Source organism: Abramis brama, assembly GCF_963993115.1.
Source record: "Abramis brama genome assembly, chromosome: 5".
Lineage (NCBI taxonomy): Eukaryota > Metazoa > Chordata > Actinopteri > Cypriniformes > Leuciscidae > Abramis > Abramis brama.
In genome coordinates, this window is record NC_139967.1 from 33,226,332 (window position 1) to 33,253,064 (window position 26,733).

Below are 26,733 nucleotides of genomic sequence, written 5' to 3' on the forward strand. Positions count from 1 at the left end.
CATCTAAAAAATGTTTTAATTTACTTAATAAATTTAATCTTCAACATCACTGTTGTAATGGTTTCCAAAGACCACGAGAGGGAGTTAATTGATAATGTTCACAACAGATTGGCCGCTGAAGCAAATGATTTCAAAACTTTCAATATGATATGTGATTTTCAAAATATATTATTTTAAATAGTATTAATTAGGGGTCTTCTGCCTCTGGATAGAGAGAATGAGCATATACATAAACTAGAGTTGAGTGATATTTTGTTTGTTTGTTGAGAAAGCACTGTCATTTTATTTTCTAAACCTTTCACCATGATTTAGATGAATATATTATGACAATGTTAAATAATGAGGAGTTCACCACACAAGCATTTTTGTCTCTACATAAATATATGGGTCATTTTTGGTCATTTTTATTGGTTTGCCTGGTTTGCTATAGTAACAAATTAATGTATTTATATAACTTAGAGACACAATAATTATGACCTGCGCGTCATGCTTGTACATGACAATTTAATTAGAATGAAACGGATTGGTTTGGTTGAAGTAGTCTAACTTTTATTAAATCATATTTTATGATACTTTCAAATGTTTTATAGCATATTGACTGTGATATTTCTTTAAATGTCATCTTAAATTGATGCTCGCAAAAACTGAATAATAACATGAAAGACAACAAGTACACTAGAATGAAAAAATGAACCACCAAGCAGGCGGAACTATACAGAAAACAAACGTTTCAGGGGGAACACGACATTGGCGCACACCACAATATAAAGGACTTCAAAAATTGTTCAGCTGTCACATAGCGCTGTAAGTTAAATATGTCCGATAGAAATTAATGATTTAAAAAGTTTTAGCAGGGAAACATCATTGACATTACTGGTCTATCATTTCCCCCCGGTACATGGCATATTATGCTTGCTGCTGTTTATAACACCTTTGTTTGATCAATCGGGGGCATTTCAGTGGGAATAGTAAGAGTGTAACAGAAGGAGCGCAGTATTTAAAATCTTAAAATTATATTAATTTTCATTACACTTAACTTACAGAATACTGGCACACATTTTTTTATAAGAAAAAGCCTTATTTTCACTCAACTTGGTATTTTCATGACTCGTCAATAATCTGTACTGAATACGGTGTATTGTGTTCCCTGCTGTTTGTATTGCCAGGTTTATTGTTCACGAGATCCCTCATTTACACATGAATGCAAGTAGACAATGAATGAAGCACCTCACTAATTTGCAGTCGTGACATCTCTTACTAAAAGTCGGTCATGACAGCTCAACAGACAAAATGATGTGCACCAGACTACTGACACTGCTTAAGCCACATGCAGTGAAGAGGAATCTACCACAGATCTGTTCTGCCCGTTTATCAAGCCTCAGAAGACAGCATGAAAACATCATCGCAGACTTCTGTCAGCCTGGATCCTGCTTTAACAAAAGTGATGATCACAAACAGAGAATATGGTCTCCTTCACTGGCAGGTCGCAACTACGGCAGAAGGTTTTTCAGCCTCACGCCTGCTGGGATTGTCAATGCAGCTCCAGCGTCTGTTCAGCCGTACCTCAGATTAATGAGACTGGACAAACCCATAGGTGAGCTTGTGTCAAACGACACATTATCCAGGAAGCTCAAACAAGCTCTTCTGTGTTTCATTATAATATTAATGAAGTGCTCTTGTAGGAACCTGGCTGCTGTATCTGCCTTGTACGTGGAGCATTGGGCTGGCGGCAGACCCGGGATGCCTTCCTGATCTGGGCATGCTTGTGCTGTTTGGTGTCGGAGCTTTGCTTATGAGAGGAGCTGGATGCACTATCAATGACATGTGGGATAAAGACTTTGACAGGAAGGTATGAGCACATGAATTTAAAGAGTTACGATATACTTTTCTTCCCTATTTGACATAAACCCGAGTGAAACAGCTTCTCGAACAAGAAAAAATGTAGGGCTGGACTTGATTTTGTCCACTGGGAATTAATTGGATCTTTGGATCATTGTGGTTTGCTTTTTTGCTGTGATCTCATGTGAGTGACAGGTTGTCCTGCCCTCGCACCAGTAAATGTGTCATCAGAGAAGAGATGTTAATGATCACAGATAACCTATTCATAATAATTACTGCAATATTCCACAAAAAATTAGATTTTATGGTGACTTTTAAGATGCCCCCCCGCCTCAGAATAAAAACAAAATGTAATTGCATCATTTTATCTCACTATTCTAACTATTTTACATTTCGCAATTCTGACGTTTATTCTTATTTATTATTATTGACGTTTATTATTATTGTCTGTGAAACCAGGCACAGATCTCACAATTCTGACTTTATTTCTCACAACTGCAAGTTTATATCTCGCAATTCGGACTTTAAAACTCTTAATTACGATTTTATAGCTCACAATTCGGAGGAAAAAAGTCAGAATTGCAAGATAAAAAGTCGCAAATTACTTTTTTATTTTTTATTCAGTGGCGGAAACAAGCTTCCATAAATTTCAGCATTGTTATCTGCTTTTCAACACTCTAACCTAACCTATCTCCTAACCTGTGTAAGATAAACGTGCCATAAACAATGTCAGTGTCAGACTAAGTTCATCAAAAAAGAATATTCTCTTATCACTTACCCTTCCAAACCTTTATGACATTTTTCTGTGGTACATAGAAAAATAAGATGTTTTAAAGAATGTTGGTTACCTTTACCAGTTTTGATGATAATTGACTTTAATTGCATGGACATAAAAAAATACTGAGGCATTTTTAATAATATCAAGTGTGGATTTGATCTTGGCAGCTGTTGGAGTCTGATGTTGGGGTCTGTCATGTTTCTGGTAGGTGTCAAGGACAGCCACTCGGCCCATTGCATCAGGGGAGATCACACCGTTTCGGGCTCTGGTTTTCCTCGGAGGCCAGCTGAGTTTAGCACTGGGGGTCCTGCTCTGCCTCAATTACTACAGGTACTTCATATTTTACAGGTTTTTTTTAAAACAATATTTTCATGTATTTTGCCAACAATTGGGACTTATACTATTAGCAGGGAGTTCGAAGGCCGCTCTGCTGTACATTCTCAAAACAACAGCAGTTATACTTTACACGGGTCATTAAAATACATTATCGCGTCAGGTTGAATGATTCTGATTGCTTAAGGCACAGATAAAAATAGAAAATTTCCACATATGGCTGTTCTTCAGAAGCCTATCTCCATTTATTATCAGGATGTCAGTGAAAATCCCGGTTTAGACACAAAGTGACCCACTGAGGTCACCAATCTGAGTTTCCAGGCTCCAGTTTGTCTGTCAGATGGTCATTTCATCTCCACTGCGTGCTAGTCGCTCACCTCACAAACTTCAGGTTCCGTAACAAAAGGCTACACACACACACAGTGATAACACAGATACACAGCTTCTTCAAGGTCTGAGTTGGTCGAGCTCTAGCTTTGACGAAGAAACTTTCCCAGAACATAATGATAAGATATACATTCTCTCAGTAAAGGTTTAGACAATATTCGTCATGATTCTCTAGTGATTGAAGATGAAAAGTAAATACTTTAACATAAGCTTGAAGATGTCATTTAGAAGCATAAATATTAATTAATAACTTGATTACCAACCACTCAAAGGATATACATTGAAGCGGCAGTGGATTCAAGAATCCACCCCTTCAATGCAAATTAGCAAATACCATCGATTTACAACCTTGTAGCTCACCTGTAGATCTGTCTTTAAAGTTTATAACTTGTTGTTAAAAATAATTTTCCTATGGAGAAAATGAATGGGGTTTTTACTTCTGGAACACAACTGCTGTACTCTATTAGCAAACAACAACAATCTGATCAATTCCCGATGGACAAAACATTCCCTACATTTTTTCTTGTTGGAGAAGCCATTTCTTTCAGATATACATCACAATAGGAAGAAAAGATGACTACAATTTTCGTTTCATGGCGGCTTTAATATCTGATAAACTGACTTCCCATCTCTCTCTAGCATAGCTCTTGGAGCTGCTTCTTTGTCGCTGGTGGTCACATACCCTCTCATGAAGAGAATCACATACTGGCCGCAGTTTGTTTTAGGTGTGTTACCATTTACAGTATTTCATCTTTCTCAAATTCAAAATCTTTCTCCCTTCCATATTACTCTGAAAAAAATGTAAAACTGAAAGTACTTGGACTGAACGTTCTGCATGATTTGTCCACCTGTAGGTCTCACTTTTAACTGGGGTGCTCTTCTGGGTTGGTCTGCTGTGAAGGGATCATGTGACTGGTCTGTGTGTTTACCTCTCTATGTGTCTGGTGTCATGTGGACATTGATTTATGACACAATCTATGCCCATCAGGTACGGTGTCCGATTAGTTATCACACCCTAACATAAATGAGCGCAGTGTACATTTTTCTGATTCATCTCCCCCTCATGAGCAGGACAAAGATGATGATTTAAAAGTGGGTGTGAAGTCTACAGCTCTGAGGTTCCAGGAGAACACCAAACTGTGGCTGAGTGGCTTTACAGGGGCGATGTTGTCAGGGCTGGTTCTAGCGGGAGTTAATGCGGACCAGACTTTGCCCTACTATTGTGCAGTGTCTGCAGTGGCTATTCATCTGGCACATCAGGTGAGCAAGTCTAACTGTAATTGATAATAGTGGCCTGCCTGGGGTTACAAAACAATTAAGCCTTTAGCCGTATTTGGATGTTCATGTGGAGGTCTGTAAAAGTAAATTTGCATGGCACCTCAACGATAAAATTCATGCGTTCGGATGGCAATTTGTTCGTGGTGGAGGAGCGAGTTCTGTGACCCTACGAACGAACTCAGGAACGTGCTGCTCATGTGGTCAGTCACATGATTGTCAGCTGTATATGCCTGGAATTATATTAAGAAATGTAATTTTTTGTTGCTTAATCTGTTTATTGAACTTTTACAATAATAACAGGATAAAGATACAGGAGAGTAAGATATTTTTAATTTAATAATAGAAAAATAATATTTGATTATTTACATTTAGCAAACGCTTTTATCCAAAGCAACTTACAAATGAAGAGAGCGATAGAAGCAGTCAAATCAACAATAGGGCAAAAATATGCAAATGTCATGACCAGTCTCACTCTTATTTAAAGGAACACTTCGACTTTTTGGGACTTTAGCTTATTCACCATATCCCCCAGAGTTAGATAAGTCCATACATACCATTTTCTTCTCCGTGCGTGCCGTAACTGTCTGACGCACCCACCGCTAGCCTAGCTTAGCACAAAGACTGGAGGTAAATGGCTCCAGCTAGCATACTGCCTAGAGCCCTGCACGGGGCAAAACATCCAGCCCTAACCGAGACCTGGCTCGTGGTGTTCAAGCCCTAATCCGGCCCTAGCCCGAAAACATCTGCAATTTTTCAGCCCGAACCCAACCCCAGACCAACATCAATATCACTTTGAGCTCTCTCTGACGCGCTCTCTGATGTGCGCTGTCTCTGCTAGACGCACACACACACACACACACACACACACACACGCTACTAGGTACAATTTTATTATAGGCCTCAAACATAACTACCACCACCGACAATTATGCCCACAAATATTAATACAGACTGTCCATTACAGAGAAGCATAAGCATGCAGTAAAGAATATTATAGCCAAATGTGATCCAGCAGTAAATAAAGATTTACGGCCTACCTTTTTTTGATGTCAAGTAACTTTACTGAAGAACAACGTTTCAAAGAACTCTTCGCCAACTGGCTAACGTTAAATAATAATAAAAATATAATAAAGAAAAAAAAATCTGTTGAACTGAGTAGGCTCATTCACTGTTTATTCGCGATCGTTGTGAAGAAAAAGAATAGCATCCACCGTTGAAGTTTTCAGGCTCGGTAATCAAATCAAAACTCTTTCAAAATGCAGCTTTTTTCTGAAGTATTGGGAACTTTTAGTAACTCCTTATGCTCCAACTTCTCCCTGATGCTCTGTATGGTCAACTGTCACCTAATGCATTGCACGCGCGTCGCGTTACTCGCGTGATCGCATATTGCGTTGCATATTTATAATATTATCAATATAGCAATTTCATACAGTAGCCTGCGCTCTGCACGTACAGGCTATTGTGGGCACGATGAAAGGAGAAAAGCTAAATGAGCCCGAGTCCGACCAAAGAAAATTGACCCGTCTGCTCCCAATAAGTGACAAAATAATGCCAACATTTTCCTATTTACATGTTGTGATTTGTATAGTCTCAGCGTGTACAAATAACATGGTCAGGTCACATATTCTCAGAAGGCGAAGCACTGCTAACTTGGGCGGAGTGATTTGCTCGCAGCGCCTGAGAAGCCCCGTGGTGAGGAGCAGAGAGTTCGCTCAGAATTGGAGTAAATCACTCCGCAGAAGTAGCAGTGCTTCGCCTTCTGAGAATATAGTTCCCAGTATGTATACGGCTAGAAGATGGCTGTGTCTCATGTGACATTGTTATTCGTACACGCTGTGACTATACAAATCACAACATGTAAATAGGAAAATGTTGGCGTTATTTTGTCACTTGTTGGGAGCAGTATGCTAGCTGTAGCCGTTTACCTCCAGTCTTTGTGCTAAGCTAGGCTAGCGGTGGGTTCGTCAGACAGAGTTACAGCACGCACGGAGATGAAAAAGGTATGTATGGACTTATCTAACTCTGGGGGATACAGTGAATAAGCTAAAGTCCCAAAAAGTCGAAGTGTTCCTTTAAATCTCCTATTTAAAAAGACATGCTATAGTTAAAATGGTTTGTCTTGCATTTTCTCAAAATAAAGGTTTTTAAAAGCTACTTGTTCGACTTGTCAACTGAATAGTTGTGCAAGCCCTTATTTATAAAAATGTGTATAATATTTAAAAAAAAATATTGTATACCATAATGAGCCATTTCAAAAGTTTAAGTGATTTTTTTTGTCTTCTCAACAGCTCCAATTCCCTGTAGTGGAGCAGTAATGTAACAAAAAACATTTGGGATTAAAACTACTTGCATGATATGCTAGATTAATTTATTTTATTACCTGCATATGAATATTTACTGAGGAAATCTCTCAAATAAAAGTTTTGCATTGACAATTAATATTTTGTGTGTGTGTGTGTGTGTGTGTGTGTTCCATAGATCTACGCTGTGGACATCAACAGACCTGAGGACTGCTGGAAAAAATTCGCTTCAAACCGAAACCTCGGACTGCTTTTATTCTTAGGAATAGTGACTGGAAATTTATGGAAAAAGAGAAACGATGATCAGTATGAAACGCAGCTTAACTCCATTTCAAATTAGAGAGTCTGTTGGTTGTGCGACTTGTAATAAAACCATTGATTTATGAGACATATCATGTAAACCAGCGTTTCTTTTAAAATATTTATTAAATTGCTACAAACTGGCTCTATTTATTAAATAATTAGAAAACGTACATAACATCTATACAATTAATGTTAACGTCGAGAACAGTGCCAGAAAGTTATACCTACATACGGACCAAAAACACCCAAATATTTTTATAGAGCAAATAAAAATATAAAAAACAACAACAAAAAATGAACCCCTATATAGGTCGATTACAGTATATGAATCAGATTTGGATTGTTTTAGTAGAGTAACAGAGGCCAACTATTTGTGCATTGTATGCAAAAGGAAATCTGAGGCACCGTGAACGTACCGAAGAGACTGTAAATCACAGGGAAGAATATATGATCATATTTGATAGGAATGATTCATTTGAATGAAGAAGCGTGTCATTGAGTAATGAGGTCACGAGGAAGCTCTTTCTTCATATGGAGACTCGTAGACGTCCATGGGTGGACAGGTGCAGACGAGATGTTGGTCTCCGTAGATGTCATCGATCCTTGAGATTGTGGGCCAGAATTTGGTCTCAGGTCTCACAAAAGGCTGAAATAACAGGGTTAAAGATACATTTTAAAACTGAATTAATAAGAACGCATTTGTTTTGCGCGAGGAGTCTGTATTTTACATTGATTTAAGGTACGCACCATGGGGAAAGCAGCATCCTCTCGCGAATACGGTCTGTCCCATGTGGTCGAGGTAATAGTGGCCAATGAGTGAGGAGCCATCTTTGGACGACAAAATGAAAGTTATATATCGGGCAAGGCAATAAGCTCATGTTTTTAATAAAGCGCTTCTATTAATTCTTCTGTACATAAATGGGTCTAATTTGAGTTGGCAAGAGGGATACAAATAGTCTAACGCTCCATAAACGTCCAAATGCATTACTGTAAAGCTGCACAGACGCTTGCTGACAAGGAATGTTCCGTTAAGTTAACGCTCACCTTGAGAGGATTAATCCTCGAGTCCATCCGGCCCTCTTCGATGTCTGCGATTTCCTGTCGGATGGCCAGCAGCGAGTCACAGAAGCGATCCAGCTCGGCCTTATCCTCAGACTCCGTGGGTTCGATCATTAGAGTTCCAGCCACAGGCCATGACATGGTCGGTGCATGAAAACCTGCCATACAAGGTTGTGGAGAATCAGGGAATTGTCATCCATGAAATAACCTGCTTTAAATGTTTTTCTATTTACCATAATCTTGCAGTCTTTTTGCTACGTCAACTGCCTCGATGTTTGCAGACTTTTTAAAAGGCCGCACATCCAAAATAAATTCATGAGCAACGAATCCTGCAAATAATCAGAAATGTTTGTGAGGTACTTTTTTTTTAAGATCAGAAAATACAATATTTAATTCAATAACGCCAACCTTTAGTGCCCCTGAAAAGAATTTTGTAGTGGTTTTCCAGTCTTTTAGCCATGTAATTGGCATTAAGTATGGCCACCTCTGTAGCGTGCCCAAGACCCTTTGAACCCATCATCTGTTGAATGGAAAATAAATCAAATATTAGATTGATGAATTAGGGATGCATGATAGATTGGTACCATATCAGCCAATATTATTTATTCGTATTAGCTTGATATTGTGCAGCTCATGTCCTTCATTTTATATTTAGAGTACTTTTGCCATCATCTAAAACTCATTTAAAAAGTTAATATTTAAAATCACTAGTAAATTAATCACAATGCAATCTTCAGCAAATATCAAAGTAAATGTTGGACCATGTAACGTTGTGATGCCCAAATACACATGTAGGATTTAAAATGACTTCAGCGTTTTATTTCAATACATTTAGGCAAATAGTGTAGAAATGTAGGTAACACTTTACAATAAGGTTTCATTAGTTAACATTAGTTTATGTATTAACCAACATGAACGAACAATGAGCAAAACATTTGTTACAGTATTTAATAATCTTTGTTAATGTTAGTTAATAAAAATACGGTTGTTCATTGTTTGATAGGTTCAGTGCTTTAAATAATGTTAACAAATACAACTTTTGATTTTAATAATGTACTAGTAAATGTTGAAATTAACATTTAATTTAGATTGATAAATGTTGTAGAAGTATTGTTCATTTTTAGTTCATGTTAACTTAAGTAGTTAACTAATGAAACCTTATTAAATGTAACCTAAATGTAATAGAATTAGTCTGTTTCGGGCAATGTTAATATCAGTACATCACTATTATTCAAAAGGTAAGACAGGAAGTGCAGAGGGAGTGTTGACCTTAATGTAAGCCCATGAGATGGGCAGGATAGCGCTGGAGCCCCAGGGAGCGGCGCTGATGGTGCCCAGAGAACTTCCTGCATTCGTGAACTGAATGTTCACCACTGGATGGTTGGGCAGGAAGGGGGCAAGATGCTGTTTCCTGTAGGCAAAAGCAATTAGGTTAACTGGAGTCATCAGATCAACATTTCTGGTACAGGTGCCATAGGGAAGGTCTGTTCACTTCAAAACACTTACACTCCGATTGGTCCCATCCCAGGGCCGCCACCACCATGAGGAATGCAGAAGGTTTTGTGGAGATTCAAGTGAGAAACATCTGAGCCGTAGTCTCCTGGTCGACATAATCCAACCTGTAAAAGAAACAAGAACATGAAAACTCCAAAAAGAAAATGCACATTTAATGTAAAACACTGTAAACCGCTCTTATTGTAACACAAGCTTCTAAAATGTTTACAGCATTTATATATAATATTAATTCAGAATCATGGTGCAAAGTTTACTCATAATGCATAAACAACTGTTAATGTTAGAAGTTAAGATTAACCAAGAGTAATAAATGCTGTAAAAGCACTGATCATGTTTAATGTTTAGGTCTAATGTTAATGATTACTATTAGAGCTGCATGATCCTGGATTTATTGAGAATCATGATTTTTTTGTTTCAAAAAAATGCATTCTGTTTTTTGGTTCTGACAAAATGTTAATTGCTGCTGTCTATTTAAAAATGCTTAATTTGAAAGATTATTTTTTTTTAATCGGTTTGATTCATTGACTCAGTCACATACTTCACTTGTTTCATTACTGGATAAATTCGTTTTTGAACAAATATCTTGAAAGAATGATGCAATGAGAAATACATTTTTTAAAAGTCACTTGTCGCCACCTACTGATGTAACGACGTAATCAATTGATCGTTATGCGATCACTTGTCGCCACCTACTGATGTAACGACGTAATCAATTGATCGTTATTTGAAATCGCTAAGTTACTTTCAAAAGGTGATGTGCTCTATTTTGCTATCGCTACTGTAGACATCAGTGTTTATGTGAACAATAAACTTAGTGATAATTTTAATATTTGTTACAGAAATAACGATACTGTGTGTTTGAAAAAGACCTTTGTGTGGTTTCATACCTATACAACTGCTCTCTCTGGGCTCAGCAGCAGCGCAAACCCAGATTTAAATGTTCCGGTGTGATTTCATCAAAGATTTAATAGACATAGCCGAATTGTTGTCATTTAGGAGTAAGATCATGTGGATGTTTGAATCGAGATCGGGATCTTTTACAGATTAATCGTGCAGCTCTAATTACTACAGTAAAGCCTTACGGTTCCATCTTCTTACCTGTGCGTTCATGTTGGCACCATCCAGGTACACCTGTCCACCGTTCTGATGAATGAGCTCACACACTTCACGGACGTTCTCCTCAAACACACCGTTAGTGGAGGGGTAGGTGATCATTATGGCGGCCAAGTTGGCCTTATGTTTGTCCACCTATCAAAAACGTGGTAAAGTGAGTCTTAAAAGGCGAAGAGTGTCATTTTCCCTAGCCCAGACATAACCAAGCCAACCCACCAAAAAGTATGAACACTGAGCTTTCAAAACAATTGAGCATCATGACACCGCAACAATGTGTGAGTTGGGACTATTTGTTTGCTTTACCAATGGCAGACAAGAGGTGCATTCAGGAAACTGGTTTTAATCTCGTCATTATTTTCACAATTTTGTTTGGTGCTGCTAGTGGGGCAGAAATTACACACTTTTACACTGATGTGATAATGTTATCATAGACATTTCAGTGTATCAGTGTAAATAGCCCTCGAACAGAAGACAAAGGCTTCCTGTTGACAAGTGATGCAATACTAAACTCTTTAAATCATTGTACATACCATGGCTTTAAGGTGAGACACATCAATGTTGCCATCTTTATCCACTTCCACCACCTGAACCTTCATGCCCGCCATCTGTGCGCTGGCAGGATTCGTTCCATGAGCTGATTTGGGAATCAGACAGACCTGAACAAATCCATAACAGATTTAATATGGGAGATTAATAGACAAAAAAAAAAGAAAAAAACGTATTTTTCTAACAAGGAAACTTACTGGTTGTTTAAGATACACAGAACCTATTTTTGCGCTCTTATTTATTAACTTTCTGTTAAATAGATTTGCAAGACTAAGAAAGATGACAAGATGTGATGACTCTTATTTGAGCTTATTCATATTGTGCAAATCTCAAAAACTAATTTTGGTCTGATTTGCATGAAGCCATAGGGACTACTTTAATGGAGCCAAGTAGTCAAGTTCTACTTTTTTTATGCATCTTTTCATGTTCCACAGACATTTGGATTAACACAAGGGTGAGTAAAATAACAGAATACTAATGTGGGTGTATTCAATTTTAATCAAGTGCCTTCCATGTAATCATTAAATGTCAAAATGTCATAACAGACTGTATGGCAGACTTTCTGAACTAAGGACACAGTGGCCTAAACACTTAACGTTACGCAATTTGCAGCAGGTCACCATAAACAAACTCATCGTCCAAGGACTGCAAGTCTTGAAAATCACCAAATATGGAATCTTGCACTGAAGTAGAATCCTGTAATGGGGTGGTTGTTTTCTATGGCTATTTACTCAAACATGGCAGTTTGAACCTTGGCTGGTTTAAGAGCTGCATCCGCTATCTAAGATCTGCTTATTAGGGAGATGATAAAAAACAAAGGCCAGGTTACAAAACACTACAATGACTTGACTAAACGCTCTTAATCGCTGATCATCTTTCCAGTCCCAACTCGTCAAAACGATTTGACACTTTTTCAGCAATTTTCCCCTCAGGTTCAAAACAACTCTTTGAATTTAACAGTAAAATCACTGTAAAAAAATCTTCTGAACGAATTTTTACTCATGAATCGTTTGCTTTCCTTTCACCAACTTTTTGGAGGTAGTGCAGCATGTGATCTACAGTTGCTGACAAAAATCTATTTCACTGCGTGCATATACACAAACACAAAATCTCCCAAAACCTCCTTTTGTGGACATATTTATTTGTACAAATTTTGTACAAATTATACACATGCAGGAAGTTTTCTGTTAAGGCTAATTTAGGTACCCAAATAAACATGAATGTGTGTGTGTGGGGAGTTCAGGCTTTCCCTACGTTGTAGGGAGGAAATGTCCGCGCAAGGACAGTAATACCAGAAATCTTTGACTTATGGGGATATATTTGGGGTACCCATTAGGAAAACAGCTCTTAGCGTTTCAATACTAAATTATGTTTTTTTGAAAATGTAAAAATGCAGAAAGTGTGAGGGTTGAGTTTAGGGTTGGGGGATAGAATATACAGTTTGTACCATATACAAATCATTATGTCTATGGAAAGTCCTCAAAAAACATGAAAATTGAATGCATGCGTGTTAAATTAATTTGACCTACTTTTAACTTTTTTATGGAGGACGTTTAAAGCATATTATCAGATTGAAATTCTGCTTATTATCAGTTCTCATAAGATTAGTAAAAGTCATGAAGGATCAACCTGATCCTTCAAATGTCAAGATTGTTTTTAAAAAGGCCCTGAGATCAAACATGAGGCTTAAGGTTAATGAGAGGAGCTTTTCACTGCAGGATGATACTCACTGTTCTATGAGATTCTCCTTTGGAATTCAGATAGGCTTTGATTGCAGCCAAGCCCGCGTATTCCCCCTGCGCGCCGCTACGGGACAAAGAAATCAATAGCATCATGTAACCATTCTGCCTCAGCACAACAGAGTTCAAAGATTGCTTCAAATGGCTCTTGCCCAAGAGTACAGTATACTAATGATCCTGTTAAAGTGTCAACCAAGCAAAATGCAGAGATGCGTACACACCCCCAAACTTATCAGCACAAGAAACCTGAATGAAACAGAGTCATGTTGACACTTGATTTGCCAACTACAAGACCACTGTTTGCAATCAGAATGAATCATCTGCATGGTATTGAAGCAGCAATTTCAGGCAAGACACTTACCTGTTTGGTTGAAAGGAGATCTTATCATATCCTGTAATCTCACAAAGGTCTCTCTCTAGCTGCCTGAATAGCTGCTGATAACCTTCAGCCTGGTCCAACGGCACGAATGGGTGGATGTTTGCAAATTCTCTCCAGGTGATTGGCTGTTGGTAAAAGGTTACAGTCAAACAATGAAAAGATCAGGGCTGCGCTTCTCAAAAGCATTGTAAGCCTAAATCGCTACGATCAACTTTGCTCTGATTGGTTGAAGTGAGGCAATGTCAGAGAAAAGAACGAGTAAAAAGGAGGGCTATTCTAGAAGAGCAGAGCAATCCTGACTCACCATGAGCTCTGAGGAACTGTTCAGCTTCATTGTGCATGAGCCCTGAATTCAAAAGAGGAGTTTGTGTTACTGTGATGTTTTTATGTAAGATCATCACATGGGATAAATCCAGAGGTGGACAGTAACAAAGTACATTTACTTGAGTACTGTACTTAAGTACACTTTTTGAGTATCTGTACTTTACTTGAGTATTATTATTTCTGGAAACTTTTTACTTTAACTTCACTACATCTGAAAGACAAATATCATACTTTTTACTCCACTACATTTCTGTCAAGGTCCTTGAGTAGAAAGTAGTAACATCAGTCAGGGAATGATTTTGGTTGGAAATGAAAGTCAGGTTGACGTTAGAACACGACTGATGTTGGTTTCTGACGTCAACACGATTTTCATTTTCAACCACAATACAACGTCTGTCCAACGTTGGAGATTAACGTCAATCTGACGTTGGATTCATCAACCTGATTTTCATTTTCAACGTTGGGTTTGGTCTTCTAAATGCGAATCTTGTTATTGTTTTGGAGCACACTCGCTTATAGATAACAGTAAGACTAACATATTCATACTAAAAGCCAAAAAACTTTAAATAGGGCACTATTTGAGGGAACAGCCATTTGGGTGTCCGAAACCATTGTGGACGTTATTGAGTGACTTATTCAATCTCACATTCAAACCCACTACTGGAACTGTGTTCTAGAAATACATGTGATATTGGTATGAGGGTAGGCAGGTATAGATTCAGCGGCATAAGGTACTGTAAGTATTACATGCAACAATGCAACAATAATAAAACAATGCATTGACATTTACTTTTTACTTTTGATACTTAAGTACTTTTAAAAACAAGTACTTCTGTACTTTTACTTAAGTAAAAATCAGTCTTTACAACTTTTACTTGTAACGGAGTAATATTTGACCAGTAGTATCTGTACTTTCACTCAAGTAAGGAAGTTGTGTACTTTGTCCACCTCTGGATAAATCCCAAAGTAAACTCGGTGATGCTTCGATTTTTGACTTACCAATGGAATCATACTATGTACGAGAGAAATATCCTTATTTTCCAGGCGCTTCATGTAACGTACAATATTGGTCTCTGAGTGATAGCTGAAATTGAAAGCAATACAAGTAATTATTACACAGAAAAAAGCACATCCACACAGTTGTAGAAAGTTTCATTCACAAACAGATTTGTTAAAAACAATAGCTAGCATTGAAACAGACCTGTTAAACACTGGATGGGTGAGAAACTTGCTGGTTCTCTTGAAAGGGCTTGCCAGCAATCCTTTTGTGCGCTCACTCATTTTCTCAGCAATAAGTTCCTGATAAAGGTCAAAAAGACTATATATCATGAGGGAACGAAGACAAACAGATTTTTAGCAATATTTAAAATCTTTTAAAGAACTTACAGCTGAAGATTCACACCCGAAGATCCAGAGCAGATCATCCAAGTCTCTCTCAGAGACGGTTTCATCCAGAGACACTCCGAGCTAAAACCACATCAACAAATTAAAAACATTAAACAAATGAATAATAAAAAAGATATTTGTCGATTTGTGTTTTAAAATTTTCACAGGTCTCACCAGTCCATCACTGTACAACCGCAGGTTGATTTCCCGCTGCATAGCTTTTTCTAGGATGTCCTTGCCGGCCACGCCACAGTTGATCTTCAGCGTGTCAAAGAAGTTCTCGTGTTGGAGTTTGTGCCCAGCTCTTTTCAGTCCTATTATCACAACAAGAAACAATCAGTATCACAAAAATCCCTATACAATTCTTGTAAAAAGAGTAAACAGGAGTCAAACAACTTGCCCTCAGCGAGAATCAACGTTGCATTGTGGGTTCTCTCCGCAATGTGCCTCAATCCTTGAGAACCATGATATAACGCATACATGGCAGCCATGTTTGCAAGAAGAGCCTGAGTAAAGACATTAAAATGGAGTACAGAAATACAACTTCACAGATAATACACACACATTCTTATACAGCCATCTTTGTGAGAACATTCATTGACACAATGCTACCTCTAGCTCCTTACCCTAACCATCCCAACTAGTTGCCTAACTCCAACCCTTACCCTAAACCTAAGTATAAGTAAGTATCGTGAGTTACGTAATCAGATTACTTTTTTTTCCAAGTAACTAGTAAAGTAACCCAGTACTTTTAAATTTACAACAAAATATCTGAGTAACTTTTTCAAATAAGTAACCTAAGTTACTTTGTTTTCCTGACAAGTGTATTGACACACTTCTGTCCTCAATAGCCGCTTTCCGACCGGAGGAACCTTTTCACAGTTCCTAGAACTATTGGCTAAAGTACCCGGATGTCGGCGTGTTCGCACCGCAGGAACTAGGAACGATTTTAGTTCTAGGAACTCCATTTGGAGGAACTAATTTAGGTCCTACTTCCGAGTAGGGTCTAAACCAGCACTATAGGAACTACCCGTGACGTTAGTGTACGCTGATTGACCGAACGCACGCGGAGCACCAGCAGATTATAGCCTATATATTTACTCCATAAACTAACTATAAAACATGGAAAACAGTGATAGATGGGTCTCTAAACCTTTATGCTGAAGAGAAAATCCAACGCAACTTTGAGGGGACCAAGTCAAACATGATTATGTTTATCTGCCCAGCTAGCAACACTGGACATCAACCACATGGCATAATAACCTTTTTTTCATAATACTGTCTACTTTCTATAACAGTTCTATCTAATAACATGTTAGACAGATCGCTAACTAATAAACACAGAGAATGCGAGCATTATTTGCTCTGGTGTTCTCAGCGCCGCCAAAATAAAGGTCCGTCGCGCCGTCAAAATAAAAGTCACCGTGCTTGCGTCACTCCCTTACCCCTCCTACCAGTTCCTATGGCCACTTGGCCAGTGCGAACGCAAACAGCAAAACCGAGTTTGGGGGAGAGTAGTTCTTAGAACTGTTTAGAAGTGGACAGTTCCTAGAACTAAGTTCCTGTAACTACTTGGTCGGAAAGCGGCTAATGTCAAGAGAAAAGCAGAGGCGTTGAGTGTAAACATAAGTTCCAGACTAAATGTGAGCATGCATTTACTCATCTAACTAGCACAAAAACATTCAGTATTTCTCAAAATGAATAAAAATAGTAAAAGGCAAAAAATATTTTGCAAACCTGCAATAATTAATTCATGAATTCATTAATACTTTATGTATTTAATTTCACTATATTAACCAATGTCTTCGCTGCTGACCTTCGATTATCCAATTCAACCATAGTAATAAGCAAAAATGACTTTAGATAAACATCACATTTGCATTTAATTTTTATTTATTGCTGAAGAGTGTTGAAATTTCTTCAGCAGCAGAGCTGAAACGTTTGTTTGAGCTGCACCCTCAACTGTCACACGTTAATTTGCATTTTCTTCAGCCTGAGGCTTATTCATTTCACTTCTGGTGTGAAAGGGCCTTTACATTTGCCAAAAATATAACTTTTTTGTTATTAAAAACAAATAAGCAAGCCCAGCTTAGATGAGGAAAAGCAAAGCAAAAGTAATGTAACATTACTTTCCATAAAATGTAACTAAGTAATGCAATTAGTTACTTTTTTTATGGAGTAATACAATATTGTCATGCATTACTTTAAAAAGTAACTTTCCCCAACACTGATTATTCCTAAAACCAAGTGTAGACCATCAAACAGGCCTTTAAAGGGGTCTCAGAAAGTGAGGACCAGCTAAAATGTCCTCACTTTCGATGGTCTAAAACTCAGTTGATCCTCACAAAGATAGTCGTACAGGTACACACACACACACACACATATAGTATTTTCAGATTATTTAAGATCTACCTGGGCAGTGCAGATGTTGCTAGTGGCTTTGTCTCTGCGGATGTGCTGCTCTCTGGTCTGGAGAGCCAGACGATAAACCTCTTTACCAGCTGCATCTCTGTAACCGGAAACATTTGACAGTTTATACCAACACTGATGAGGCAAACTACATTGAGGCCTTGAGACTATAAAAAAAGGACAGACTCACCTGGTCACTCCAACCATCCTTCCAGGCATCATCCTGACCAGATTATCTTTGACTGCAAAGAATGCAGCGTGAGGCCCACCATAGCAGAGAGGAACTCCAAAGCGCTGAGAGTTGCCCAAGGCGATGTCAACTCCGAACTCACCCGGAGGACGCAGCACGCAGAGCGCCAGCAAGTCTGTAGCACAGCAAGCCAGTGCCTTTGAAAAAACAAAACAAAACAAATCAATGGAATCATGCATTGATCATGTACGAATCATATGCTATAATGCATCTGTATACAAAAAAAATAAAAATAATCAAAATAGACTCTGTAGTGGGAACAGGATAGTTCACCCTCATGTCGCTCCAAATAAAAACAACTTTTTCTACATGGAACACAGATGGAGATATTTTGAAGAAACATTTAACTCTCACTTCAACATATTCAAACATGCCATGAAGACAGGTCTAACTGACATTATTTAATAGTACGGAAAGAAAGTGTTCTTCAGTTTTTTTCCCTTTTGTTGTACACAGGAGAAAGTAATCATACAGGTTTGGGATGGTGAGTAAATGAGTCTTAAGGTTAAATTAGGTCAATGGTTCATGCAAAACCTAATATATACAAAGATTGGTATCAGAAAATGTGAGTTTTAAAATGACAGGTACATACACCACCCTTGTGAGCCTGATCAACAAGTGCAGTGAAATCTTCCACCCTGCCCTCAGTGTCTGGATACTGGAAGAGCACACCGCTAACATCCTTCCCACTGAAGTCCATCTCATGAGGAAGCTTGAGAACGGTCTTCACGCCAATGTAACTATGGGATACAAATATTTCATCAGGATTGGATAGATAGAGAGATAGAATGTTTTATTTTATAAATTGGTGAACTTCCTTACTTGGCTCTGGTTTGCACAACTGCGATAGTCTGTGGATGGCAGCGTGGGTCAATGTAGAACGTTCTTCTTTTGTTTTGCCTTTGAAAATGACAAGGTTAGTGTTAATCATCACTCCTGGCCCTGGGGATACACCATCCAGCATGCTGAATAACTGAATGTGCCGTTTCAGTGTTGGCTAATAAAAACCTAAGACATTTTGTACAATGCAATAAAATAAAGAATCTGTGATTTGTTCATTCTCTTTAACCTTTACTTAACTGACAAAAGTACAAAAAAGTTTTTGAAAAGTTTTCACCTACCAAGGTAAGTGTGTTGTAAATATAAACATTTCGATTTTGATGGCTGCAGCAACACACTCCAAGTTGGGACAGAAGCATGTTTACCACTGTCACATCACCTTTCCTTTTCATTACATTTTTTGAATATTTGGGAATGGAGGATACTAATTGTTGAAGTTTTTGCCCAATCTCGCCGGATACAAGACATCTGCTCAACAGTCCGTGGTTGTAGTTGTCGGAGTCTCCTTTTCATGATAGCACATCCCTTCTACGGTGTAGAGTGTCTAGAAACCATTTTAGCATGTGCAAAATGAGGCCTGGCATTGTCTTGCTTCCCAGGAAAAATGTCATCTTGATGGCAGTATTTGTCTCTGTTCAATCCCAATATATGCCCACATGAATGGTACCTTCAGATACATGCAAGTCACCCTTGCTGTTTGCACCTCCAAACCATGATAGATGTTTGCTTTTGTACCCGTCACTGATGAAAGACTGGATGGTCCCTTTTGTCTTAGAAACTTAATATCTTTTTTCCCCAAAAAAGAAGCTGAAACGTGGATTGGTCTGACCACAGCAAACATTTCCAGTCTTTTGGACCACCTGAGATGAGCTCGGGCCAGATAACTCTCCGGCATCTCTGCATAGAATTGATGTATAGCTTTCTCCTTGCGTAACACTGCTTCTGCATCAAGGAATGCCACTTGAATCTGATTGTTAAGTGACAATGGTTTTCCAAAGTACTCCCGAGCCCATGTGGCTGTACTTAACAGAGTAGCACGACAGTTTCTCATGCAATGCAATCTGAGGGCTCGAAGGTCACGCACATTCAACTGAGGTTTCCTGCCTTGGCCTACATGTTCTGAGATTTCTCTGGATACCCTGAATCTTTTCACAATATTATGTATGGTAGAAGGTGAAAGACCTAAATTCTTTGCAATCTTGCATTTTGAAATGTGATTTTTGAATTGACAGTGCTCTCGTGATATTTCGCAAAGTGGTGAGCCAGTGGTGATGCTCCTTTTACACTAAATCACGATACCATCACCTATTAACAATTCACCTACTTATTGTGGAATGTTTCAAAAGAGTTTAACTTGGATATTCTATATTCTTTTTTTTAAATTTTGCCTCCATCCCAACTTTTTTGGAGGGTGTAGCCATCAAAATTAAAATGTGTTTATATTTATAAAATACACTGAAGTTGGTCAGTGAAAACTTTTTATTGCATTTTACAAAATGTCCCAACTTTTCTGGATTTGGGATTGTAGAGTAAACTCCTCCTTGATAAAATGGCATCATGTTCTTTACAGATGTTTCCAGCAGTTGGTGGACTAACCTGTTGCAGAGCTGCATGGCCTCTGCAGCGGCAGTGCCTTCATCCAGCAACGATGCATTGGCTACTGCCATTCCGGTGATGTCACAGACCATTGTCTGATAATTGAGCAAGCTCTCCAGACGCCCCTGTGAGACTTCAGGCTGGTACGGTGTGTACTGAGTGACCCTATAGAGAACACACACACACAAAAAAAAAAGCTCTAACCAAAGACCTTCAGCTTGAGTCACAAGACACATCTGATGCTGGGCACGCTACTCCTTTATGCAATAAGAATCATCAAAATGCAATTTGCTTTTTGACTAGAACTGTACTGACCATGAGAAACTAATGAACATGGTGTTCTAGCTCGTGGTTGTAAATTTTAAGTCTCATTACAGAAACAAAGGGTTGATGTGTGTCAAAAAAAATGTTTTTTGACTGTGCTCCACCAAAAGGTGAAATAAATGCTTAAAATAAAAAAATAAAACAAGACAATACATACCATCCTGAATTCTCAAGCAGGTTTCTTTGTATGACCTGTGGGACGGAGCAGTTATAATAGCCCATTCCAATATAGGACCTCCACAACTTGTTCCTCGATGCAATCTTTTGGAGTGAGTCAAGTATTTCATTCTCACCTGTGGTAAATAAAGTACAAAGATAAGAACGATTTGGATATCGGAGGTTACTGATTAAAACAAACTCCCTAGGTTAATTAAACAGTGCTTGCATACTTTGATTTGACCGTAAAAAAGATGATCACGTCTTTCAGATCTAAGCTCATTCTATAAACAAAAACACCCTTATGGTTTCTCTTGCATCAAATTGAAATCAGCCTCATTTTACAAGTGACCGTGCCCACAATATTTTTAAGAAGCTTCTTACATGACTCATATAATGAGTACTTAACAACTGCCTTCACACATCGTGGCAAATACACCTGGTATTTAAGCACACCCCTATACATCATGTCAATTGCAACATGATATGACCTACATTGTCCTGATGAATAATACAAGAGCACATGATCTCACTTATTAAGAGTTTTGCCATTTATAATTTAGTAGCTAAAGGTAGATAATGGGCAAATATGGGACATTTCTGATGGCTTGGGAACTAGTTTAATGGTTGTAGTTCGAGGGCACTGGAGCCGGTTCATACCGAGACACACAAATTCCCGAGGCATTGTGTTGCAGCTTAGCAACACAGCAACTGAGCGGGGCAAAGATAATGCAGTAGTAAAAACAGCTAGAGAGAAAATTACACATTACAGACACCCCCCTCACACTAACATGTCTGCAGGATGTTCATTTTGTTTTACACTGAAAATGAGTGCATGCAGCTGTTTGATGTTTTAGATAGTGTTTGTCAGTGTAAAAAATGTAAAAGATAAATTCAACTTTTTAATAAAAACTACAAATGGGAAAGTTTAGAGTGCTGAAGTAGTCCATTCTTGTTTGTTGAACAGTGAATTTGCAGATCAAGCTCTGTGCAGCTGAACCAGCAGAATCCAGTATAGCCCCCCCATCAGCTTCAGCATGGCTTGCTTCATTAAAGATACACACAAGCAGAGGAGAAAACTGACTCCTGCCATATGTCAAAGCTCATAGTGACTATAATAAATTAGACCATATTTATCTTTTAAAACCTTTTTTGTCATTCATAACAATGATTTGGGGACGGGAAAAACAGTCTAGTGAGTGGTGTTATGTTGGCATAAGAATATTGGTCTTAAAATTAGACTTTTTACATCTGCATAGTGTGTTAATATAAAAAAGTATGTGTAATAGTCGTATTGTCAGCAGCAATTAAAATTAAACCGTGTTATTCACACACCGGTGTACTCTGTTGTTTGAGGGTAAATCGTCGCTTTTTATAGTAAATGTATTTGTTAAATAATTGTCAGACGTTATGATTGCCAATGCAACTCAAAGTTCTTCCTGTTATACGTCGTTATCCCCATTAATTTGTCAATTATTACGCAAAGTTATATGTTGAGCGGTGCACGCGTGATGTAATGCTACTGCTAACCAGATCAAACTGGCCGTGTGACGCTGAACTTTACACTCTAATTGTCATCCTATTGGCATCGGCGGAGGGCGTCAGGAGATTGGTGCTGCTCGCCGGGCTCCGCAAAAACAACTCCTAATATGTTCAAAGGAAGACTTAACGGTGAAAAACCCTCCAGTAAGGTCTATTGGCACACAAAGAGCGTGTAACCTACATTCCTCGCTCAGATAGACTCCTTTGTTATAGTCTGGTCTGTTAGAAACCCCTAATTCGAAATATTTCGAAATAAAAATAATATGTTTGATAGAAAGGCTTAATGCAATTAATAATTCCGCTGCCCTAAAATCTGCCACCAAAAATAGTTCTACAATACCGCTTAAATGAAGTGCAACCTCGCGGTTTGCCTCACAGACAGGCATTGCAAATATATGATGAATTCACAACAACAAACGACACGTGTTTCCTCTGTCTGCCGCTGCTGAGAGGAGTAAGAGCAACTTACACACAGGATCGTCCATTTTCAAACTTCTTCCCAGGCGGATGGATGCGGGAATAGTGTTTTCTATTAGCTGAGCGATTGACTGAAATCAAAATCAAAATGTAAACTATTATTTGGTTCATTAATTGCATTATCAACACAAACCGCGAAAATTGTTGCACATTAGAAAGTTGAAGATGCGGGTAAAATGCTGACATAAAGCGTTTAAATTGGCTAGCATTTAAGTATATTGGTTTAAAATATGCTGTTTAATTCGAATAAATAAGTTTTACCTCAAGTCCAAGAGTATTGAGCATCTCTCTTTTCTCTTTGTCACCCGGTCCAATGTGTCTTTCAGAGAAATCATCGTGTCTCGGCAGAATTCTTTCAATCTTTCTGGACCACAAAACTTGTGAGGTGCCCATACAGCGCACATTTGCAGACACATTTACGGTTAAACCGCGAAGTTTCTTAAAAACATCCCCTTTGCTGCTGATATTCCTATACGGCACGCGAGCGTTCATCGACCGGCTGATGACAACCCGCCAGGATTTAGCGCAGCTCTGCATGTTCTTCGCTTGAGATTGACGAAAATCGTTCGCGATAATCTTTCAGCCAGCCTCCACGCCGTGTATCCCACTAAATGTCTGTGAAATTCCTTAAAAGTGTCTATTTATGCGCCTCCTCGTTGCACAAGGAGCAGCCAATCGATAAGTGAACTGTCTCTGACGCAGAGACAAGCCCCGCTCGCTCAGGTTCCGCCGTAACTTTCGAATGTGCCGTGGGGAGTTTATACGAAGCGCCTAAAGCTAATTACTCATACAGCTGGTATCTGCTCGATATCCTTTCTATGTTTTTACATGCTTTTGTAGTTGCGTTTTTGAACGCACAATAAAACGCTAAGAAAATTGTGGAGCAATCAGAATGGAGCAGAAGCTGGAAAGTGTTCCTCATTTTCTACACCTGGGATGCTGCTGTATTATTTAAAAAGAGAGAACTTTCAAGTCCGTTATCTATCTATCTATCTATCTATCTATCTATCTATCTATCTATCTATCTATCTATCTATCTATCTATCTATCTGATATTAGGCTATATCCATCCATCCATCCATCCATCCATCCATCCATCCATCCATCTATCTATCTATCTATCTATCTATCTATCTATCTATCTATCTATCTATCTATCTATCTATCTATCTATCTATCTATCTGATATTAGGCTATATCCATCCATCCATCCATCCATCCATCCATGATCCATCCATCCATCCATCCATCCATCTATCTAGCCTATCTATCTATCTATCTATATATCTATCATGTGTTGAACTTGTGTGTGTAAAAAGCGTTTCCTTGTTCTGTTTGAGATAATTGTTTACTCATAACATGGTTGGCACGCTCTCAGATTCCATTTAGGAAATAAGTACACACTGTGGCGGACTGAATGTCTGTCTATCTATGCACGTCTGAAATGCAGAAAGACATTTTGCTCTGAAAATCAAATAAAAGGCAAGTCAGCCATACTGTACATATCCATCTTCTCTTTTACTCACGCACACCACTCGAGCAGTTCCCACAACTATCTGGCCTGGTGATGGATCTAGTTTGGATATTTTGTGGTGGAAACAGACAGCTGTTTTACCAGTTTGTGAACATACCATTTGCATTTCTGTTTTGTTGTTTAACCAGACAAGGACATCTCTCAATGATCAGCAGGTACAGTATGATAACATGATCCATGCTGTTACTCATGATTTTTGATAAATGCATTGTCCTTTCTCCAAATGTTGAAGTCATTTGTGAAATGAAATAGCTGAAATTCATCTCCTACTGCAAGGTACATCTATCTGACATTGGGAGGATTCATCCTGGCCATTGTAACAATGGGTCCATACAGCTTATTGCTGTTCTTCAGTGCCGTCCTTCTCCTGCTGCTGATCCACTGTTTACATCCCATGCATATTCATCAGTGGACGATGGGACTGCAGATGTGCTGGCAAACCTGCTGGCATTTGTACATCCAGTACCAGTTATACTGGCTTCAAGAAACACCAGACTCTAGGTACTGTATTTCTCCAAAAGTACACTGTATGAAAACATCCAATTTTATCAAATTTTGAGCTTTTGTTTTATTCCTAACAGACTTTTACTGGCCATATCCGCTCTCATGTTGATGACCCAGAGGGTTTCTTCTCTATCGCTTGATCTGCAGGAAGGAAAACTCTCTAGTCCCTTTCAAAACAGCAGTCAGGATCAACACGTCCTTATTCCATTTCTAAGCTACTCACTTTATTTCCCTGCTCTTCTTGGAGGACCACTTTACAGTTTCAAAACGTTTGTGGAGTCTGTTAGGCAAATTAGTGTAACGCCACCCCTTGCTTCATATTTAGGGAATCTTACTTTAAAGATATTGCAAGTTGTAGTTTTGGTGTGGATTAAATATCCTCTCAAGGAACTCTTAAAATCAGTCATATTCACAGTAAACAGCACTTGTGTTTTTCAAGATATATTATGGATCTGGATCCTGTCGCTGCTACTTAAGATGAACTATTATGCGCACTGGACGATCAGTGAGTGTGTTAACAGTGCTGCAGGAATAGGTCTCCATGGTTATGGTCACAGTGGAAAAACATCATGGGATGGTCTTTCTGATGGAAGTCCATGGGTGACTGAAGCGTCGAGTCGTCCTTCAGTTTTTGCACGCCAGTGGAACAGAACCACGGCGGAGTGGCTTCGAAGAATGGTCTTCAAAAGGTCCAACAGATCTCCACTGTTCATGACCTTTGGGTTCTCAGCGTGGTGGCATGGCTTTCATCCAGGGCAGATTCTGGGCTTTCTCATCTGGGCCTTCACTGTGCAGGGGGACTACAAGCTACATCACTTCCTGCATCCAAAGCTTACTTCCCTGTGGAGGAAATGGCTGTATGTGTGTCTAAACTGGGCCTTTACTCAACTGACCATTTCATGTGTTGTTGTCTGTGTGGAACTTCAGAGTTTAGCATCAGTGAAACTGCTCTGGTCCTCATATATCATTGTGTTTCCACTGCTGAGTATTCTGATGATTTTTATCCTGTGAGAAATTCATAGTTTCAGTGTATTTTATATAAATGTAATCAAATATCTCATCAAATATGGTAAACACAGAAGATTAACCAAGTTTGCTTGACCAGCCAAACAAAACTCATTGATACTTGCACAAATCAGGGGTGTATTCCAGAAAGCAAGGTTATCTTACCGTCAAACATACCCTGAACTCTCGGCCGATTAAACCAAACCTTGCTTACTCGAGGTATGATGGTTCCAAAAACGCATCCAGGAGTATGTTCATCCAACCCAGAGTATGTTAACAGTTAACACACCAGACACCCTCAAGTCTCAACAGTGCGACGAATCGACGAGTCACCATGGAAACGGATGGATGCTAAGAAAAAGTGCGCCATAGTGCACCGCTACTTCTGTCTTCTTCTTTTGTTAAATGCTGATTTACATGCTTACAGCATATCGCCACCTATTTGGTGGTTGTTCAATCATTTTTCATTGTTTTCGTTTAATAATGTTTAATCACTGTGAATAAGAACTAGCCTATATTGTTTGTTTGATGCTAATTAGGCTATATAATAAAAAGAAAGACTGTGCTTGCAAAGATAACATGGCTGTGTAAGTTTGTTTTTGTTTAGTCATTTTGCTTTCACATTGCTTGAAAGGTAAGATGTATCACATTTTATCATATCATGTCTTTTATCATAGAAATACATTATAGCATACAGTAGAAAACGTCCTGTTGAAAAAAAAGTCTGAATGCAGATCAACGATGTGTGAGATGAGAATTATATTGCTATTATTATAAAATAAACATTACCTTAATAGCGCTTTATATATCGATATAC

General features: G+C 38.5%; 3 protein-coding genes across 3 annotated transcripts; 2 read left to right on the plus strand and 1 right to left on the minus strand.

Annotated features, from left to right (window-relative positions):
• Positions 1-736: 736 nt before the first annotated feature.
• On the plus strand, positions 737-7,503 carry coq2 (coenzyme Q2 4-hydroxybenzoate polyprenyltransferase). The gene is made up of 8 exons (XM_084115053.1): positions 737-804; positions 1,167-1,594; positions 1,683-1,849; positions 2,826-2,947; positions 3,977-4,062; positions 4,192-4,325; positions 4,409-4,597; positions 7,094-7,503. The coding sequence occupies exons 2-8, from the start codon at positions 1,291-1,293 to the stop codon at positions 7,253-7,255; spliced, it is 1,164 nt and encodes a 387-aa protein (XP_083971179.1). The 5' UTR covers positions 737-804; positions 1,167-1,290; the 3' UTR covers positions 7,256-7,503.
• gldc (glycine dehydrogenase (decarboxylating)) lies at positions 7,323-23,693 on the minus strand. The gene is made up of 25 exons (XM_084115052.1): positions 23,135-23,693; positions 22,866-22,944; positions 20,856-20,991; positions 20,375-20,539; positions 18,761-18,838; positions 18,531-18,678; positions 17,879-18,075; positions 17,692-17,788; positions 15,680-15,785; positions 15,454-15,593; positions 15,280-15,360; positions 15,095-15,192; positions 14,893-14,977; positions 13,874-13,915; positions 13,552-13,694; positions 13,182-13,257; positions 11,436-11,561; positions 10,891-11,040; positions 9,784-9,896; positions 9,547-9,688; positions 8,686-8,797; positions 8,511-8,606; positions 8,263-8,435; positions 7,966-8,046; positions 7,323-7,864 (listed from the first exon to the last, which is right to left on the minus strand). The coding sequence occupies exons 1-25, from the start codon at positions 23,408-23,410 to the stop codon at positions 7,727-7,729; spliced, it is 3,078 nt and encodes a 1,025-aa protein (XP_083971178.1). The 5' UTR covers positions 23,411-23,693; the 3' UTR covers positions 7,323-7,726.
• Positions 23,694-24,440: 747 nt separating this feature from the next.
• On the plus strand, positions 24,441-26,486 carry mboat4 (membrane bound O-acyltransferase domain containing 4; the record flags this gene model as incomplete). Its single annotated transcript, XM_084115054.1, has 3 exons — positions 24,441-24,562; positions 24,684-24,908; positions 24,989-26,486. 3 exons carry the CDS (start codon positions 24,441-24,443, stop codon positions 25,920-25,922), a joined length of 1,281 nt encoding a protein of 426 aa, XP_083971180.1. The 3' UTR covers positions 25,923-26,486.
• Between the last annotated feature and the right edge of the window lie 247 nt (positions 26,487-26,733).

What these genes read in the sequence shown, in the direction of transcription:
- gldc (XM_084115052.1), bottom strand. Translation starts at nt 23,410, where the DNA reads ATGCAGAGCTGCGCTAAATCCTGGCGGGTTGTCATCAGCCGGTCGATG. An exon ending in TCGGGTGTGAATCTTCAGCT is followed by an intron (nt 15,193 to 15,279) that starts GTAAGTTCTTTA and finishes GACCTTTATCAG; the next exon opens with GAACTTATTGCTGAGAAAAT. An exon ending in ACAGTTCCTCAGAGCTCATG is followed by an intron (nt 13,695 to 13,873) that starts GTGAGTCAGGAT and finishes TTTTACCAACAG; the next exon opens with CCAATCACCTGGAGAGAATT.
- coq2 (XM_084115053.1), top strand. Translation starts at nt 1,291, where the DNA reads ATGATGTGCACCAGACTACTGACACTGCTTAAGCCACATGCAGTGAAG. An exon ending in CTCTGCCTCAATTACTACAG is followed by an intron (nt 2,948 to 3,976) that starts GTACTTCATATT and finishes ATCTCTCTCTAG; the next exon opens with CATAGCTCTTGGAGCTGCTT. An exon ending in ACACAATCTATGCCCATCAG is followed by an intron (nt 4,326 to 4,408) that starts GTACGGTGTCCG and finishes CCTCATGAGCAG; the next exon opens with GACAAAGATGATGATTTAAA.